The sequence below is a fragment of the Pseudorca crassidens genome, chromosome 2 (assembly GCF_039906515.1).
Source record: "Pseudorca crassidens isolate mPseCra1 chromosome 2, mPseCra1.hap1, whole genome shotgun sequence".
Taxonomy (NCBI): Eukaryota; Metazoa; Chordata; class Mammalia; order Artiodactyla; family Delphinidae; genus Pseudorca; species Pseudorca crassidens.
In genome coordinates, this window is record NC_090297.1 from 17,711,899 (window position 1) to 17,732,832 (window position 20,934).

The window sequence follows — 20,934 nt, forward strand, 5'->3', positions numbered from 1 at the left end:
GTGCATGGGTTTATCTCTGGGCTTTCTATCCTGTTCCATTGATCTATATTTCTGTTTTTGTGCCAGTACCATACTGTCTTAATTACTGTAGCTTTGTAGTATAGTCTGAAGTCAGGGAGCCTGATTCCTCCAGCTCCATTTTTCTTTCTCAAGATTGCTTTGGCTATTTGGGGTCTTTTGTGTTTCCATACATATAAGATTGATTTTTAAAAGACACAATGCTAGACCATATTCTTAGATTTGACAGACATAAAAGTACTCTGTCAATTCGCTATTAAAGTTTCTAAATGCTCACTAAATTTCTGTAAACTCTTCCTCTCCCATGGATAACAAACAGTTCGCCACCGGCTGTAGTTCACAGACCACACTTTGAGTAGCACGGCCCTTTCCCACTTTGCCAACTCCTTAGTTCTTTAATAGACATCCCTACAGCCTTACCTTGCAGAACTAGGATGGAAAGCTGCTAGGCGAGAGAAGGGGAGGCTCTGAACAGGGGTCACTGGGTCTTGAATACTGGTTTGTGAGACAGCCGCATCACCCGGTACGTGTTGAGGCCCGGCACGTCGAAGCCGGGGGAAAGCCCGTGGTGGTCCAAGGGATAGAAGTTGACGAGCTGCCCGTGCTGGGCCTCGAGGGACAGCCAGGAGTCACCCAGCGGCAGTGCGCACGGAAACTCGCGGGCCACATACAGCTGGAAGACGCGGCCGCGCAGGTGGCGCAGCGCCAACGTGCGGAACGCCGGGGGCACCAGCGCCTCCACGCGGGGCCCGAACTGGCGCAGGTGCAACTCGCCCGTCGGCCCGGCGCGCACTTCGTAGAAAGTCAAATTGGCAAAAGTGAAGTAGCCAGTGAAGGGTCGTGCGCTGGGTGGCAGAGCCGGGCTGAGCGCGGCCTCACGAAGGGCGCTCTCCATAGCCGGCAGAAGCACATCGTAGACCTGAGCCACGAGGTCAGGCCCTGGCGGCCTCGGCCCGGCCAGGAGCAGCACGAGGCTCAGGCGCAGCGGCGGCACCAGGGAGAAGGTGGCGGCGTAGCCATCCAGGTCACCGTCCTTGCGCACCACGCGGTAGCCCCGCTGCGCATGGAACTCCCACGGTGTGCCAGTCTCGTTGGCGAAGTAGGCGCCCGGGCAGGCCAGCAGCGGTGCCAGTAGTGTCTTAGCCGCGTCTGGCCGCAGAAGCCGCTGGGGCCTGCTGCCCAGGAGCACCATGGCCAGCTTGGCCAGGTCAGAGGTGGTGGAGTACATCTGGCCCGACGGGCGGTACCAGCCGAGATCGTACAGCGGCGCCGGCCGCCCGCTGCCATAAAAGCCAGCTGCCAAGCGGGCACGCACAGGAGGTGTCAGATCGAAGCCTGTGTCTTCCATCCCCAGCGGTTCCAGCACGTTCTCCAAGATCCAGTGCTGGTAGTCACCCTGGGAGGTGTGGGCTGCCAGGACATGGGCCAGAAGCGAGAAGGCCAGCGTGCTGTAATGGCATCTGGAAGAGGAGGGGTGGAAGCTAGGATGCAGCCTCGGATGGACATCTCCAGGCCCTAAATAAACCCTTCCCACCTGCTCAGACTGTCTGCAAAGCCATCAGAGTTTCTGATGCCTTCTCTGTTCAGTGGCTGGCTACACCAGCTATCCACTCCCTATCTCATCAGCATCCCATTTATTTCCAGCACTTGGCAAAGTCTGTATTTATCTTGTTTATCTGTTCACTGATAAGAATGTTCACTGTTCACTCAGAAGAATGCAAACTCCACGAGGAGGAACCTGGTTGGATTCGTTTGCTGCTATATCTCAGTTCAACATATTCCAAGCACAGAGTAAGTGTTCAATAAATGTTGAGTTGATTAATGGGAAAAACATGAGATTCAAACAGGACTGGATCTGGGCCCAGCTCCCTGCTGCCTTGCTCTGCCATCCCTCTAAGGTCCTCAGTCCCCCCAGCTGTGGAACAGGGGTTGTCATCAGTGACCTGCGAGGTCTTTCCTGGCTCTGACCACCTAGGATGAGGTGACATAGGTTCTCTCCCAGGAGGGGTATGTCACCTTGTGAGGTTCCTAACATTGGTAGGGCATCAGGGCTCACTCCTTACCTGGTTCCTGGGTCTGCCACCAGCACATCATCCTTGAGCAGGTTCAGGGCCTCCTGGGTGCTGCCCCTCCACAGCAGCGAAGTGGAACGGAGCCTTCGGGGCAGCCCTAGGGAGGAGCAGTGGTCAGACCTGCTGGGTCAGCTGATGGTGGGATGATGGGCCCCTGGCTGTACCCCCTCCCCCACCTTCCATGAGTTGAAAGATAACAAAATCACCTTTAAAAAAAAAAAAGCTCTGGCATAGACTCTAATCCTGCCTGTGTTTCATTGGGCAAGCCATTTAACCTCTCTGAGCCAGAGTCCCCTCATCTGTAACATGAGGGAAATAATTGCTATGTCATATGGCTGGTGTGAGGATTTGGTGAAATCAAATGCTTAGCAAGGTTCCTGGTCATAGTAATTGCTCAAAAAATAATTATTATCATCAACCATAGATATCTGATTCCATAAAATTCTTGAGGTCACTGCCCAGATAGGTTTTGTGGAACTGGCTGCTCCAGCCACTTGGAATTTTCTGTTTATTGGATGTGACTAGTATTGACAGGATCACAGGATTAGGATTCTTCCCACCCATTCACTCAACAATAGTGTTCAAGCATCTCTTTCGTGCCAAAGACTGTTCTGGGTACTGGAATTCAGTAGTGAACAAAACAAAGTCCCTGCCCGTGTGGAGTCTGCATTCTAGCAGAGGAGACAGACAAGAAGCAAATAGATATGCATGCTGTGAGGGAAATAATTCCATGTATGAAAGGAGGGATTGTTATTTTTTACAGAGTGGTCAGAGGAAGGCCTCACAGGGTAGGTGACCCTTGAGCAGGTGAGAACTCGAGGAGGTGAGGGAGAGAGCCACATAGCTCTGTGAGGAAAGAATGTCTTAAGCAGAGGAAAAGAGCAGGTGCAAAGGCCCTGAGGCAGGAATCTGTGGGCATGTTTGAGGATCAGCAGGAAAGAGCCAGTGTGGCTGGCAAGGACTGAGAAAAGGGGAGACTTTGGAGGTGAGAGATATTGGGGTGCAGGCACCAGATCCTGTAGGGTGCTATAGGCTACTGCAAGGACTTGGCCTTTTCTCTGATTGGGATGGGGCCACTGTAGGGCTTTGAGCAGAGGAGCGATGTGATCTGACATATATCAGGGTTGCTCTGGCTGCTATGTGAAAACAGACTTTGGGGGGCAATGGCAGACACCAGGAAGCCTGTAAGGAGACTTGCAAAAATCCATGTCTAAATGCTGGTGGTTTGGATGAGTGAGGAGTGGTTGGATTCTGGACATATTTTGATAATGGAGCCAACAGAATTTGCTACTGGAGGGGATGTGGAGGGTGTGGGAGTGAGAGAAATCAGGGATAACTAACTCCAGGCTCTTGGCCTGAGCAGCTGGGGGATGGAGTCCCAAGTCCTGGGTTTAAATTCTGACTCTAACACTTCTTGCTGTGTGGCCCAAACCATATGCTTTACCTCTCTGAGCCTCTACTTGCTCACCTTGAAGTGGGCTGAAGCACCTGCAGTGGTTTCCCTGTGAGGTGTTACAAAACTTAACTAAGAATGGATGAAAAGCTCCAAGAATGGGAGAAAGCTCTAGATTAGGGTGAAGGTCAATCATAAAAGGTACTGGGGGATTTCCCTGGTGGTGCAGTGGTTGAGAGTCTGCCTGCCAATGCAGGGGACATGGGTTCAAGCCCTGGTCCGGGAAGATCCCACATGCCGCAGAGCGACTAAGCCCGTGAGCCACAACTACTGAGCCTGCGTGTCTGGAGCCTGTGCTCCGCAACAAGAGAGGCCGCGACAGTGAGAGGCCCGCGCACCACGATGAAGAGTGGCCCCCGCTCTCCGCAACCAGAGAAAGCCCTCGCACAGAAACGAAGACCCAACACAGCCAAAAATAAATAAATAAATTTATTTAAAAAAAAAAATACTGGGAACATATAACAGAGTCATTCAAGCAGCTGTATGCTCAATTGGTGGGCTTTGGGACACGTAGGGTGGGCTTTTTTGTTTGTTTGGGGGGGTTGCATTTTTCTTAATTAATTTATTTTTGGCTGCATTGGGTCTTCGTTGCTGCATGCAGGCTTTCTCTAGTTGCGGCGAGCAGGGGCTACTCTTCGTTGCAGTTGTGGGCTTCTCATGGCGGTAGCTTCCTCTTGTTGCAGAGCATGGGCTCTCAGCGTACAGGCTCAGTAGTTGTGGCACGTGGGCTTAGTTGCTCCGCAGCATGTGGGATCTTCCCGGACCAGGGCTCGAACTTGTGTCCCCTGCACTGGCAAGCGGATTCTTAACCACTGCGCCACCAGGGAAGCCCGTGTAGGGTGTTTTTAAACTGACCACAAACACAAGACCCCTGTGCTGGGTCCCTTGGGTGCAGATGAAGAAGAATCCACAGTGTACCCTTAGAGGGAGCCCTGGGGTCAGGTTATAAACAGGAGTGTATTTAATAGGAGGCTCATGGAGCAAAATCCTCAGAGCCTCTCACCTGTATGACCCCTTCCAAGGCCCGTATCCAAGTTTGAATTTATAGTATTGTATTTTTAAAGAGGACCCCCAAATTATATCTACATCAGGTCTGCATAAACCTAGGTCTACCCTTGGCTGTAATAACCAGAGCTACATTGACAAGTACTGCTGTGTGCCAGGTACTCTGCTAAGGGCTTGACATTCATTAGCACATTTAATACAGCAAAATAGCATGAACCAGTCCTTTTACAGAGGAGTAAGACAAGGCTCAGAGAGGTTACGTGACTTACCCAAGATCACACAGCTGGAATTAATTTCAGTGCTCATGCCCTTAGCCACTAGGCCACCCTCCCCCAAGGCTCTGATCCTGTCCTGCCTGGACGACTTCAGGAGGTTCCACTATCTGGCAGAGCCTCAGGTTCACCATGTGCTAATGGGAGTGCTAACCAGCCATGTCCACAGACTGAGACCTCAGGCCTGAACGCACTTTGTAAAATGATGAAATAGTAGGCACTTATGGTGGATTCCTACCATCTAGAGTTGATGGGTTGGTGACTGCAAATATGAACAATAGAAGGCATTTTGGGGTGGTGCAGCTGGTGCCTGCCTTCTCCTCCTTGGCTGGGTCAGTCACCATGCAGCACAGCCCCCCTCCCACCCGTTCCTGCCCAATTCCTGTTCACTGGCTTTGTCTTCCAGTATCCCAGCCTGCCCTTGCCCTTCCACCACGTAGATTTCATCTTGGCTTGTTAGCACATCTTTTATTATCATCATTATTATTATATAATTTGTTTTTAATAAGTAATTCATTTACATGATTCAAAAGTCCAAAGACACCAAAGGGTATACAATGAAACATTTTCCTCCCACTCTTCTCCACAGCCACCAAGTTCCCCTCCCTGGAGGCAGCCCAGTGATTCAATCCCTTTCCCTTCCAAAAATAGGTGGTACCCATTTTTATATATATACCTGTATATATACACACACACGTAATATATGTGTATATAAATATATATGTTATATAACAGATACATTACAAATGGATTATACATATACATTCATATACATATATACATTATATGTGTATATATTATTTATTCATATGGTAGCTACAATATATGCTGTTACGAGCTTTTTTACCCACTTAAGATTGTATGTGCATCTCAGTACACAAGGAACGTTATTACCCATTTTTTTAGGGCTACAGTAGTATCTGATTGTATAACTCTGTCATAGTTTATTTAGTTACTCCCCTATTTATATTTAGGTTGTTTCAATCTTTTTTTTTCACTATCACAAACACTGCTGTAGTGAATAACTGTGTACATACCTCATACCGCACATGTGTGAATACATCTGTAAGAGAATTTCCTAAAAGTGTATTTCTGAGTCAAAGGATATATACATTTTTGTGACAGGTATTACCAATTACCCTCCACACAGGTTGCACCAATTTTTTTTTTCTTTATTTTGGCCGTGCAGCGCAGCACGTGGGATCCTAGTTCCCCTACCAGGGATCAAACCTGTGCCCCCTGCAGTGGAAGCACAGCGTCTTAGCCACTGGACCGCCAGGGAAGTCCCAAGTTGCACCAATTTAAATTTCCACCACTGATGTATAAGAGGGCCTATTTCACCATAATTTCACCAACTCAGTACACCCACCATTATGGCCTTTACCAATCTGGTAAGAGGAAAATGTGTCTCAGGAGATTTAATTTGCATTTATTTTGTTATGAATGAGGTCGAGCATCTTTTAATATTTTGTAATATTCTTAAGAGCCATTTATATTCCTCTTCTGTGAACTGTCTGTTCTGTTCCTATCCTTTACCCATTTTTCTGTTGGGTTCTTGGTCTTTGTAATGGTTTATATACTAAGGGAAATTAACGTATAGTTGTAGAATATATATTATATTCAAATTATATATATAATTTGTAGAATTGTCAACAAATATTCACTTGTTGACTTGTTCTTGATCTAATAAGCAGATCTTGACCTGTCAGCTTGCTTTTGACCTTCCAACAGATCCTCATTTGTCCACTTGACCTAAATTCCCAGGTTTTACCTCAGCTTTTTTTTTTTTTTTTTTTTTTTTTTGCGGTACACGGGCCTCTCACTGCCGTGGCCTCTCCCGTTGCGGAGCACAGGCTCCGGACGCGCAGGCTCAGCAGCCATGGCTCACGGGCCCAGCCGCTCCGTGGCATGTGGGATCCTCCCGGACCGGGGCACGAACCCACGTCCCCTGCATCGGCAGGCGGACTCTCAACCACTGCGCCACCAGGGAAGCCCCACCTCAGCTTTTAACTCACCCGATCTTTCTACCCCTGGCCCGCCACCCAGGAAGGATGAGAGGGAGCTATGGCCAGTTCAGGAAGCAGAGCAGAGAGTGGGCCCAGCCTGGCTGGATGAGAACCTGCTCCTTGGTTCCCCTACCTGAAATGGTTTGGGCTGAGCTACGTTAAGTTCAGAGCCACTCACCTGAGAGCTGGCTGGCCATCCTTCGGAGGGTGACAGGTGAAGGCCTTGGGGCTGGGCCCACCTCCTGCAGACCGTCCATCAGGCTCTTTTGTTCAGGCGCTGACGCCATGCCCAGTGGGTTGTTAATGGTGAAGGTGCTGGCGTACCGCTCCAGAGGGTCATCTAGAGAGGCCACGACGCCCTCCTCCCACAAACGATAGAGCATCAGCACGGGAAAGATCTTGGAGATGCTGGAGATCCTGGACAATGTGGGGGGCACAAGGGTGCAGAGGGCATCCTGTTGGCTTCACGACCCACCTCCACCCTGCACCCCCAGCCTCCAACTTTCTAGCATAATTAGGAAAGCACTGAGTCCACCCTTATTCAGCATCTCAGGCAGAAATCCACCAGCCTCTGTAGAATGCCTTTGGGATGCTTGAGAACTTACCAGGGGCAGTGGGCCTGGACCAGATGGACACTCTCGAGCACCTCCCCCATGCCAGGCCCTTCACCAGGCACTTCGCTCCCTGGGACAGACCTGGGTTGGGATCCTATCTCTGCCTCTCACCAGCTGAGTTGCCTTGGGCAAGTGCTAGACCTTTCTGAGATTCAGTTTCATTGTCTGTTTCATGGGTTGTAGAAAGGATCGAACAGATTGTGCTTGCAAAGTGCTTGGCAACACACCTGGAAGGTAGTAAGTGCTCAATAAGTGATAACAGATATAATTGTTGCCCTGTGCCTGGCACATAGCAGGTGCAGTGTGAATGGAAGCCCTGCAATCCTCACAGTATCTCAGGGAGCAAATGTGTTCACTTGGCACTGTGAGCTTTGAGGATCCTACAGGCAGCACCCAGGAGGGGAGACTCTGGGTGTGCAGCAGATTGTCCCAAGTTGCTTCCATCTGGGCCACCGCTGCCAACTGGCAGAGACCCAGGTCGAGGGCCCAGGAACTGGTTACGGTTCTTTAGTGTCACGTGGAAGGGGTGTGGGGTGGGACATAAGGGAGCCTTTTCTAGTTTGGGAGGCATTAGGATAAGGGCTCTCCAGAAGGGATTCCTTCCTGACTTGTTACCACTGTGATGTGATGTTAGGCACTCACTGGTCCTCTCTGGACCTCAGTCTCCTCATCTATAAAATTGCCAAGACTTAATAAAGGGCCCTGGCAGCTAAGACCCCCAGTCATGATTCTCTTGAGTCCCCCTACCTCCTAAGTCCCCCTTGTCCTACCACTCTTCGCCCCCTCCACAAGACCCTGGTAGTCCCCCAGCTGACCGGTACATGGTGTACTCATTGGGGGGCCCAGAAGCCGGGTCTGAACCATTCTTCCTCCCGAAGTTCCCGGTCCAGAGCACAGTGTCATTGTGGATGACAACTGCAGACATAGCAGCCAGGCCTGGGGCAGACAGTGCCTGCCGCAGGATCCTGTCCACCTTGAAAGAGAAGAGCAGGTGCCTCAGAGTACAGGTGCAGAGACAGGCCCCTCTCCCCACCCACAGGCCCCATGTGGTTCTGTACACCGTACCATTCACATACCGCACCTTGTACACAGCACCCCCTGCCTGACTCCCCTCCATTCTCTCCCCCTAGTGGCTGGAAGGGAGCCCAGTGAGCCTCCAGACCTCGGGTTCTCAGACCGTGTCCCATGGCGTGGGGACCCCACCCAGCGGCAATCAGAGCAGATCCCCTGGAAACTGTTTTGTATGTAAGTTTTCCTCATAAGACCTTTGTTCAAAGAAACATTTCTTTGGAAATACGTAAGAGGAGGGAGGCGTTAAAACCCCTGATCTAATCAAACCTGTGTCTGATGCCCTAAAAAACCTCCAACAGGCTGAGTCTGACCCCTTAGTGTTGGAGAATTCAGTATTTATAGAGGGCCCCTAGCGCTGTCTTTGAACATTTATTGAAAATACCTCATTATTTTCAGTCATGTAGTATAATGATGGTGATTAACAGCTGACATTTACTGGACATTTACAACATGCCAGACACAGTATAAAATGATTTTCATACATTGTCTCACTTAATCCTCATAAGTCATTGCTGATTTCTCCCCATTTTACAGGTGAGAAAATTTGAGATATGAAGTGACTTGCCCTGGTGGTTAATGGCTAGTGGAATCAGGATTAGAACCCTATGCTAACTCCAGCACCTCCTTGCCAAGAGATTTTACATTCCCTGAATTGAGCTCAGTCTACCTGTAGTTTCCACCCCTGCACTAACTTTGCCTCTCTGAGCCTCAGTTTCCTCCTCTTTAGCTAGGGATTCACAAGGTGGTAACATAGAGAAGATAGCACAGTGCGTGGCATGTACCAGGTGCTCACTAGAAGGTTGCTATGGTTATTATTGTTGCTTTATTTTTTTTTAATTTGGGAGCCAAATAGCGTGCTTCTGCTCTCTCTCCTTCACAAAAGCTTTTTGTGTATTTGCAGGCAGTGATTGTGTCTCTCTGCACTGGCCCACGCCTGCTCTTATGTGGACACATCACCCTCCTTCCCTTCAACTGTTCCTCGGATGAAGTTTCAAACCATCTCCCACCACCACCACCAGGCTGCTGCACATACACTTCTGATCTGTGTGTCTCCTAAGGTGAGTGACCCAAGTGGGTAGGGTCTGAATGGCAGAATGGCACAGACAAGAGCTGGCTGACAGCCCCCTCTAGTGTTAAGCCATTCTGCAACGGTAAAAGTTGTGTTGTGGGGTCTTTAATCGTCTTTCAATGGCCTCTGTGATCCTCTCCTATCTCCTCTTTCTCCACCCCCACTTAATGGCCCCACCAGACTGAATATCCTCTCTGTATATGCCTCATACTGACCCTGCTGCCTCTGGGCCTTTGCACATGCTGTTCCCTCTATCTAAAGCACACCTTTCACACCCCCAAGCTCCCTCATTATACACACACATATACTCTGAGTATCTACTCCTTGTTCACCTCTCAGTTTAGACACCACTTCCTCCAGAAGCCTTCCCTGACCCCAAGTCCAGTTCCTTTGTGTCACCATGTACCCTAAACTTTCTCTATCCTCACTCTTACCCCTGTGTTATAAATATTTACTATCTTGACTGTTCCAAGACTAGTAGCTTCTTGAGAGCAGGACAGTATCTTCTTCTGCCACATCCCTGGTGTGTAGCGCAGAGTAAGTGCTCAAGAATTGTATGTTGGGGGGCATACCTGGTGGTCCAGTGGCTAAGACTCTGCACTCCCAATGCAGGGGGCTTGGGTTCGATCACTGGTCAGGGAACTAGATCCCACATGCTGCAACTAAAGATCCCACATGCATGCCACAGAGAAGATCCCGTGTGCCACAACTAAGACGCAGTGCCCCCAAATAAATTAATTAATTTTTTAGAAAAAGAATTATATGTTGAATGAATGAATGAATGCCACTACCAGCTCAGAGGATATGCCCTCCCCTTCATCAACCGGGCCTAGCCCACACAGCCAGTTCTCTCCTGGCTCATCACTGACCTTTTTCAGGGCCTCCTTCAACACGGGGAGGGGGTGGGCCAGGGGCACAGGCTCAGGGTGCTGGGGACACATCCTCACGGGGGCAGAAGTCACCTCTGGTCCCAAGGAACCTGGAGGGAACATCACATGGTGAGTGGAGGACAGAGATCAGGTTAGTAGTCTAGGGGTCATTGCCCACTGGGTCTTCTCTCACTTCTGGGTGATCTCAGGAGGCAGTGGGAGGTTTAGAGAAGAGTGGTTCTTGTACTCTTGGGGGGTTCTCACACCCTTACCACCCCACACTGTCCTTAGAGGATGCAGGGAGGTCTGGAGGCCGTTGTGATGGTCTCACAGCCTGAATCCTGCCCTGCCAAGGTCCACACCTTCCCCCTGCGTTTCCAAGAAAGCCACACACATGGACAAAAGTAGGATGGGACTCAAACCTTAATGCCCAGATGCACAGCTCTGGGGATGAAATGAGTTGTTCCTGGTGGTTTAAGCCTGAAGCCTAAGTGGGGCCCTGAGTCCACTTCTCCACCCTTATATATAATCAGAACTGGAGAAAGGGGGACGGTAGAGATGTGGCTGAGCCTGCCCCACAGAGCCGGAACTTGTCTAAGTCTGCTGACCACATGGAGGGAGGAAGCTCGTCATGCGAAGAGAGAAGGGCTACCAACAGGCGCCTGTGGCCTGATTGGTGTCTCGAAGGCCAGGCAGCAGGTAGTGAGTGTAGGACTGTGCTGTCTCCTCCTGGGCATGCTCTGCCCTTTGCCCCTGGCTGCCCATGGCTGGCATCTTGTGGTGAGGCTGTGCCAGCTGGGAGGGCTGGCCCTAGGGCATGAGCCTGGCGTTGCCAGCAGTGGTGGTTCACTTGCTGAGCCTTGACCAGCCCAAGATGGAGAGACCAAGAAATGGCAGCTGCTGTCCATGGACACGTGGACATGTTCCTCCCGGGGTCTTATATGTAGCTGGGGCAGTGCCTTTAAAGGGAGGTAGGGCCTGGAGATCCCACCTTGGGGGCCCAAGGAAGAGCAAGGGAAACACTGTTTGCACTTTTGGGGGCATCCTGAGTTTTACCCCTGGAGTCGATGGCTTAAGGGACCCCCAGTGGTATTAGATCCTCAGTTACTACAGAAGGGCATCGAGGCGCAGAGAGATCACATGACTGGCCCGAAGATGCACAGTTAGTGAGAGCTGGAGTCAGAATTGTCCTCCCTCCTGCCTCAGATCAGGAGTGGCGGCTCAAAGCCCATGGGGACCTCCGGAGGTGGGGGGAAACTCAAGGGTGTTCCTGCACTCACCGGTCTTCAGCTTGGGGAGGTAATACTGCCACAGGAAGCAGCCAGTCATGAGCACAGAGAGCACAAAGAAGAAGCTGCAGGAAACCGGGAAGAGCCACTTCTGTTTCCCTTTCAGCAGGCTGAGCTGCCGGCCAGCCTGCAAGGGGAAGGACAAGGCACACCCCCAAGGGGGTCAGCAAGAGGGAGGAGAGAGGGACCCCTGCCCTGGCCCCTCCTATGCCTTAGGTTCACCCAGACATCAGGAGAGCCCACAGCTTGGGGTAAGTTTCACACCTGTAAAACCAAGGGCCTTCCCAGGATTGCCCCTTCAACAGCTCTGCCCCATATGTACCTCTGCATCTCTGTGCCTTTGCATAGCCTGTTCCCTCTGCTGGGTGTGCCCTCTCTCTCCTATGTACTTAGTGAAACATCTAAGACCCGCTGAAATGCCACCTCCTCCATGAAGCCTTCCCCAACTCTCCTCACCCAAGTCCCCAACAGGGCACTAGGCACAAGCCTCCGTTGTGGTGCACATCCAGCTTTCTCTCTAATACAGTTGTTCTACAACTGTTAGCTGATCCACCTCACGGAGTGTGAGTTCTCCAAGGGAGGGACCACTTCCTCACTCTCTGTCCTCCACGGCCTCTGGTTTATCCTGGTTGCTCAGTACATGTTGTGGAGGGAATGTGTGGGTCCTGAGAACACAGGACAAGGCTTCCCAGGAGACTCGCTTCGCCCCATGCCTCGCCACACACCCACTTTCCCAAGCCTCCACCAACGGTGTGTTCTTGCAGTGGGCCTGCGTAAGGCTCCCAATGTGTGGTTGGCGTCTCCCAGCTGTGGCTGGTCTCATCGCCACGCCCCCCATGTTTCTCTGCCAAATGAGTATAAAAACCGTTGAAGTGAAAAGGACCTGCCTGGAAAGCTCAAGAAAGGGTGGAGCTCAGAGAAATGGGGTCTTTTCCTCAGACAGGTGCGGGGGCTGAGCAAGTGTGGCTTGGGAGGTGGGCGAGGGCAGGAAGCAAGGAGCATAAGACGATGAGACCAAGGCCTGAAGTCCAAGAGAGGGAGGAGGAAGAGGCCGCGTGGGGAGGTGGCAAGGAATCTAAAGAGAAAGTGTGTGTGGCGACCTGGCCCCCAGGAAGAACCATGTATTCCCTCACAGCCAACTTAGAATCCTGGAAACACAGTACCACCTCCAGTTAGTGTCCCAGACACGGTGCTAAAAGCCTTTTAAGAGGCGCATCATGGCACCCTGTGAGGTAGGCGCCCTCAGTGCCCTGATGTTACAGATGAGGCTCAGAGAAGTTAAATGACTTGCCCAGGGTCACACAGCTAGTTGCAGAGCTAGCATTTGATCTCTGTCTCTGGCTTGCTCAACCAAAGTTCTGGAAGAGCCTTCACAGTCATTTGTTGAACTTTCTCATTTCCAGGTTGGCAAACTGAAGTTACAGGAAGGAAAGGACTTGTCTAAAAAATAATAAACATCATATGTTGAGTGCCAGCTTTAAGCCTGGGCCTGCACTATTCACTTAACAGGTATTATCTTACCACACTTCATAGTCTGTTCATGAAGTTGGTTTGGGCACTTTCATTTTAGAGGTGATAAAATGAGGCTCACAGAGGTTAGGGGACTTGCTCAAGGTCACACGGCACAGCAGTGGCAAAGCTGGGATTCAGATCCAATCTGCCTGACTCTCCACCTTTATGTCTTAATGTGTCTTACGTCTCTTTTGAACTATCTTCATTTAAACTGTGATGTGAAAGGACTCTTCCCTGGTCTCCCCTAATCCTTCTCTGTCCCTCCTAGAGGGCCTGCAGAATGAGAGAGCTGGGAAGGAATTCAAAATTCAGGACCCTTGTCCCAGGATTGAGGGCTCTGTTTCATTTATTCATCCTTTCAACAGCTCTGTATTGAGCACCTACTAGGTGAGAAGCACTGTTCCAGGCCCTGGGGGCTCAGCAGTGTACCAGTATCAGAATTCCTGCCCTTGGGGAGCTCGCGTGCTGGTGTTTAAGGCCTAGCTCTCCTGGCCAGCCCAACTCTGCACAATCTCTCTGCTGTGCTCAGTGGCTGACCTGTGCTCAGGGCGTGGTGAGGATTTGCTGAGTGAATGGGTGAGAGTAGTACAAATCATCGAAGAGTGAGAAGCAGCCAGCTGCTGGAGAGCTGGGTCTCACACTCGGGCCTCTGAAATGTTCAGTCACAGAAGATACCCTTGCAAAGCAAAACCCACATTCAAATCCAGGATACACCAGCCTAAGACCCATAAAACCTTTGGCAACTCCCAGTTTCTTCATTTGTAAAGTAGGAAAGGTAATAACCTTGCAAAGTTGTTTTGAGACAAAAAACATAGCACCTATGTGAGGGGTAATATTCTAAGGACTTTAATGTACTTTATGCATATGAAATCATTTAACTCTCACAATATCCCATGAGACAGTATTATTATTACCACCAGTTTACAAGTGAGGAAGCTGAGTGTCACATATGCTAAGCCATTTACCCAAAACCACACAGTATTATGTGGCAGAACTGGACCTTGAACCCATACAGGGTGGCTCCAGAATCTGGCATCCTTAACCACTAGGCTATCTCTACTGACTCTGGTGAATGAGATGACATATGCTCACACAAAAATGTGTCCTTGAATGTCCATAGCAACATTATCATAAGAGCAAAAAAGTAGAAACAAACCAAATGTCTATCAAATGATGAATGGGTAATCAAAATGTGGTATATCCAATGGAAGATTATTTGGCCGTAAGAAGGAATGAAGTAGTACAACATGGATGAACCTTGAAAACATGGTAAATCAGCCACAAAAGGCCACGTGTTATATGACTCCATTTATATTAAATGTCCAGAATAGGCAAATCCACAGAGACAGAAAGTAGATTAGTGGTTGCCAGTGGCTGGAGGTACAGGGGGATGGGGAGTGACTGCTAACGGGTAGTTTTCTTTTGGGGGGTAATGCAAAGATTCTAAAATTGATTGTGGTGCTGGTTATACAACATTGTGAATATGCTAGAAACCACAGAATTCTACACAAAATTGGTGAATGTTGTGGTATGTGAATTATATCACATTAATGATTTTTTATAATAGTACCTATTTGTATTCAGTTGCAAGGATTGAATGAGTTAATATTTATAAATCACTTAGGGCTTCCCTGGTGGCGCAGTGGTTGAGAGTCCGCCTGCCATTGCAGGGGACACGGGTTCATGCCCCGATCCGGGAGGATCCCACATGCCGCGGAGCGGCTGCGTCCGTGAGCCATGGCTGCTGAGCCTGAGCGTCCGGAGCCTGTGCTCCGCAACGGGAGAGGCCACAACAGTGAGAGGCCCACGTACCGCCAAAAAAAAAATATATATATATATATATATATATATATAAAAATCACTTAGAACAGTGGTGGGCACATGGTAAACACTATATAATGCATTAGCTATAATTGAATGCCTACTATGTGCTAGGCACTGAGCCAGATATTAGAGATCTACTGATAAACAGCGAAGAAAATGTTTCCTACCCTATTGGGGATTACACTTTTCGGAGGAGGTAGGTATTAACCAAATCTTGCATTCACTATTCTTTCCCTATCTCCCTTTCCAAGGGCTCCTCCTTCACCTCTGTCCTACAAATATAGTGTACCTGGCTCCCCTCCTCCTCTTTCCTCAGTACACACACAATCCCTAGGTGACAAATTACCTAATCAGAAGTGGAAGAGGGCCACCACTACAGATCCTACAGGAAAATATTGTGAACAATGTTATGCCAATCCATTTGACAATTTAAATGACATGGACAAATTTCTTGAAAGACGTAATTTCCCCAGGTGATCTCATGCACAAGGATACCAGCCATGTGCTAATGATTACTGATTCTACAGCTTCTGCCCAGCTCTCTCCCCTGAACTTGAGACTACCACTTTCAACTGCCTACCAAATATTTCCACCTGGAAGTCCCCACACCTCTGAAACCCAACATCCAGGGCAAAACTTGCTTATCTTCCCTCCTCCTCCTTCTCTAATATTTTCAACATCACTTCATGGCACCTGCTTCCACCAAGTCACACAAGCTAGAAATTTCAGGGTCTTCCCTGGCCCCTCCTTGCCCCTCAATCCCTACCCCCAGCCATTCACCAAGCCCTGCCGGCCTGTTAAGTTTATGAAATATTTCAAGCATAGAGAAGAATATATGGAGAATATAATGAACACTTGAGCACCCACCATCCAACTTTGATTAAATCTTAACATTTTATGATATTTTCCTCATATTTAAAAAGTACTAGGGACTTCACTGGTGGTTCAATGATTAAGACTCCATGCTCCCAATGCAGGGGGCCTGGGTTCGATCCCTGGTCAGGGAACTAGATCCCGCATGCCGCAACTAAAAATCCCACATGCTGCAACCAAAGATGCTGTGTGCTGCAACGAAAAAAAGAAAAAAAAATCCTGCGTGCCACAACTAAAGACCTGGTGCAGCCAAATAAATAATTTTTAAAAAAAATAAAAAATACTATGTTACTTATTTAGTCTGTTGTCTATTCATCCCATCCCATTAGAAAACAGGGACTTTTTTTGTTTTGTTCACTGTAGTATTCCCAGTGACTAGAACGGTCCCTGGAACATAGCAGTCCCTAATAAATATTTGTTAAATGAATGAACGCATGAAAATAAAACATTCTAGGTAGAGTTGAAGCCCTCTGTCCCCTTTGCAGATCTCAATCTTCTCCCCCTCTCCCCACATGTGACACCCATTCTGATCTTGGTGTTTATCATTATCAGGCATGTTTTTATTCCTTTACTATGTGTTTATGGATCCATAAGCAGCACATAGTATTGTTTTTCAGATTTTAAAACTTATATAAATGATATCCTACTGTATTATCCTCCTTCAACTTACTTTTTTTCCAATTTGATACATGTAGTTCTGGATTATCCATTTTAACTTCTATAGAGTATGCTGCTGTATGACTATACTTCATAGTGTAATAGAGCATGGACTCTGGGGCCCGGCTGCCTTAAAGACGTGAGCATTTTATACATTTTAGTTGGGAGTGAAATATCTGGGTGGTAAGATATAGCCATCTTCAGCTTAACCAGATACTATCCAGTTGCTCTCCAAAGTTGTTCTAATTTATACTTTCACCACCTGTGATTCTCATTGCTACTTTTAGTTTGCATTTTCTTGATTACTGATAAGGTGGTGAGTGTCTCCAGCACCAAGACCTCGGCTTTGATGCCTGCAACACCCGGCACTCCACCTGGCTCTGGCAGGTTCTCAGGAAGTATGTTTTGAACTTTATGTTGTCCTGCAAGTGGAAGGACTTGGGTTCAAATCTCAGCCCTACCTTCCTGAGTCAGTTATAACTCTGGACAAGTCCCTTCCCCTCTCTGAACCTCCACTTCTTTAACTGTTGGAGAGGGCTGGGTTATTTACAAAGAGTTTACTTTTACATCTGGAAACCTCATTTGACTTCAAAAGTATCTTCCAGCTCTAGAATTTAGGGTTCACATTAAAGCCATTCTTTTTTTTTTTTTTTTTTGGCAAAGCCATTCTTTATTCATAATTTCTAAAGATCGGAAAAGTCCCTCAACTGGTGAATGAATAGACAAACTATGGTACATCCATGCAATGGAATACTACTCAGCAATGTAAAGGAACAAACTATTGATATATGCAATCATGCGGATGAATCTTAAATACATTATGCTAAGTGAAAGAAGCCAGACTCAAAAGGCTACAGACTATAGGGACTTCCCTGGTGGTCCAGTGGCTAAGACTCTGCACTCCCAATGCAGGGGGCTCAGGTTAGGGAACTAGATCCCACTTGCCACAACTAGGAATTCTCATACCAAAACTGAAGATCCCGCGTGCCACAACTAAAGATCCCACATGCCTCAACTAAAGATCCCGCATGCAGCAATGAATATCTGGCACGCCACTACGAAGATCTGGCCTGCAGCAACGAAGACCCCATGTGCCGGAATTAAGACCCAGTGCAGCCAAATAGATAAACACATAAATTTTAAAAACATTTTTTTAAAAAAAAGCTACGGACTATATAATTCCATTTTCATAACACTCTGGACAAGGCAAAACTGCAAGGACAGAAAACAATCAATGGCCACCTGGGAGTAGGGATGGTATAGACTACAACAGGGCAGAAGGGAATTTGGGAAGGTGATGAAAATGTTCTCTATCCTGATTGTGATGGTGGTCACAGGGCCATATGTATCTGTCAAAACACATGGAGCTGTACACCTAAAAGAGTGAATTTTAATGCATATAAACTGTACTTCAGGTTTTTTTAAATGAAGCCATTAAAAATCCTGAGAGCATTAGGTTGTCTCCACCTGGGTGTCAGAGGAGTGACACCAGACACAAGTCTGCACCTCAGCCACAGGAGTGAATGGGGAGGCTCTCTGGCATTGCCGTGGGTTTGTGTGGGAGGGGAGTCGGAAGGTGCCCCTCTTTGAGCATGAGCAAAGGACCACTGGGGCAAGCCCTGTGAGGGTGCCCTGGTCGAGGGCAGCCTGATCTCACTTAACAAGTACCTATGACACAGCATCATCCTCTCATTTTCAGGAACAGAATGAAATTCACAGATATTCGATGACTCGATGAGGTCATTGGCAGTGGATGATGGAGCTGGGATTCTAGCCCTGTCTATGCATCCCCCCCCCAACATGTGACTGGGTTCTCTGCATCCCCAATGTGCAGCCCTCCTCTGGGGCCCAGCCTCATCTCATGTCTGTCTCCAGTCTCAGAATTTATTCCAATAGACACAAAGGTGGGGTCAGTATCTAATGTCGAAGGTGCTCACCAGCTGCTCACATTGACACTTGCAGATGTCACCTGGCATCTCTCTCCTCTCTCTTCCCAGCTGGAAAACACTGGCGGAGGGGTTGCTCAGGGAGATCCAGGCTCTCCCAAACCCCACCCATAACGCAGTTCACCCAGCTCCTTCCCCTGGTGGTCTGCAGCCCAGAAACCTTCACCTTTATTCTCCCGACTGGCCACTCTGGGACAGCACTCCTTGTCCAGTCATTCATTCAGAATACAATCTCCAGGAGCTGGCTGTGTGCTGGGCACAGTGCTACGCCCTTTGGCTAACATCTGTCCCTCATGGAGCCGGCAGGATGGTGAAGAGGTCAGACACAAGGGCTCTGGGGCCTGAGACTTGATTCTGGCTCTGCCCTTATTAGCTGTGGACCAATGACTTCCCCTCTTTGAGCCTCAGTTTCCTTGTCTGTATAATGGGAATGGCCATCATTCCTACACCTCATAGAATTTAGATGAGGGTAAATGAGAAAATGCATGCAAAGCCCTTTGAAACTAGCTGCTCACAGACTGGTAGCTAGTGGAGTCATAATAATTTCTCTGGGAGAGAGATGTAGACAGATCATGTCAGAGGGCTCTGGGGGCTCTGAGGTACCCATGAGCTCAGCCTCGGGGTGGGAGGGGGAGGAAAGCTTCATAGAACAGGTAGTTGGGGATGAGTTGGGGGCACTCCAGTCAGGGCCCTTGAGACAGGAAAAAGAAGAGGATCTGTTTCTGGTTTGTTTTGAGAATTTGATGAGTCAATACACAGCAAACACTTGAAATGGTTCCTGGCCTGCGGTACAAACTCTAGAAACGTTAGTGATGACAATGAAGGTGATAGAGGGGTGATTTATGATTTAGGTCAATGCTTGAAGCAAGCCTTTGTGGAGCTATGCCTCACCTGGGTCTTCATTCTCTCCATGGTGTGGAAGATTCCAGCCCCTTGAGGAGTCAGCTCTATAGCCCAGGAGACCCTGTGAACAAGAAACTGAGTCAGTGGAGAGAAGGCAAAGAGAGGTCCTGGAGGCTGGAAAAGAGAGGAGGGGGCTGGAGAAATGTAAGAAGAGAAGGATGGGGGATTTGCACCCAGAAGTCCTCGCTGTTTCCCAGACACTAATGCATCTTCCCATGTTGTTTCCCCATCAGACTGAGGCTTTCTAGGGTAGGGATCATGTCTCCATTTCATGAAGCTCCACCTCAAAGGCAAGGGGAAACAAATTCAAAAAAACCCCAACTGTCCAGGTCTGCCCAGTCTGTCCTGATTTCAGCACTGAAAGTCCCAAACCCCTCAGTCCAGGGGAAACTGGGACAATTGGTCACCCTCCCTGCCATTGCCTCTGCTTCCAGCTCCTCCTCCTTCTTCAAGCCTCAGAAACAACCCTGTCAGACCCGTGGGTGCGTGGTCCCAACTCACCCTCTTCTGGAAGGCTCAGGAAGGACGGGGCAATTCAGACCCGGCCATGGTTGGCCAGTGCCTCCGGGAGCCCCCGTGTTCCAGGGGACAGGAATGACATCCTGGGTTCTGAGGCGCAGGCTTCACCCAGGCTCCCCAGGGGCTGGCAGATGTGGCGCCTGATTTCCCAGTGCTAATCCCTCTGTGTGTCTTACGCTATGGGGATTAGTTCCTGGGGTCCCCGAGCAGCCGGGAGTGGGGCACATCTGTCAGGGGGACTGTGTGGCGCCTCGTGACCCAAAATGCTCCAGGCTAGCGGGCAAATGTATGCTCTCTCCAGAAGGAGCGTCTGTCAAGCCCAGTGTGCGTAGGAGAGATGATGGGAACTGCCAGGAAACAGCCTCAGCCCGACCCACAGGCCTCCCAGACCTGCCATCCCCCACACCAGCTCCTCAGCTACCTCTGAGGAACCCTGGGCTCCAAAGAACACAGTTTGAAGACCACTGGGGTCAGCCTAGTTGTTACATATTCGGATAACTCGGTTCAAATCCCAGTTCTGTAACTACCTGTGTAGCCTTGGGTAAGTCAGGCCCTCTTTGATTTTTCATCTATAAAATTGGGATGATATCTATGTTATTGTGAGGATTAAACAGCAATGTATATGCAAAGCAGGTAGCCCAGGACCTGGCACCTAGTAAGGGTTCTGTTAAGGTTAGCTTCTCTTTATTTTATTTATTTATTTATTTATTGACTGCGTTGGGTCTTCGTTGCTGCACATGGGCTTTCTCTAGTCGCGGCAAGCGGGGGCTACTCTTCGTTGTGGTGTGCGGGCTTCTCATTGCAGTGGCTTCTCTTGTTGCGGAACCTGGAATCTAGGAGCACGGGCTTCAGCAGTTGCAGCATGCAGGCTCAGTAGTTGTGGCTCGCGGGCTCTAGAGCACAGGCTGAGTAGTTGTGGCGCACGGGCTTGGTGGCTCCGCAGCATGTGGGATCTTCCCATA

At 49.1% G+C, this 20,934-nt stretch overlaps 1 protein-coding gene across 1 annotated transcript; it reads right to left on the reverse strand.

Annotated features, from left to right (window-relative positions):
• Positions 1 to 496: 496 nt before the first annotated feature.
• LACTBL1 (lactamase beta like 1) lies at positions 497 to 11,844 on the reverse strand. Its single transcript, XM_067711714.1, has 6 exons — positions 11,730 to 11,844; positions 10,450 to 10,559; positions 8,256 to 8,413; positions 7,005 to 7,243; positions 2,082 to 2,187; positions 497 to 1,478 (listed from the first exon to the last, which is right to left on the reverse strand). The coding sequence occupies exons 1-6, from the start codon at positions 11,776 to 11,778 to the stop codon at positions 497 to 499; spliced, it is 1,644 nt and encodes a 547-aa protein (XP_067567815.1). The 5' UTR covers positions 11,779 to 11,844.
• Between the last annotated feature and the right edge of the window lie 9,090 nt (positions 11,845 to 20,934).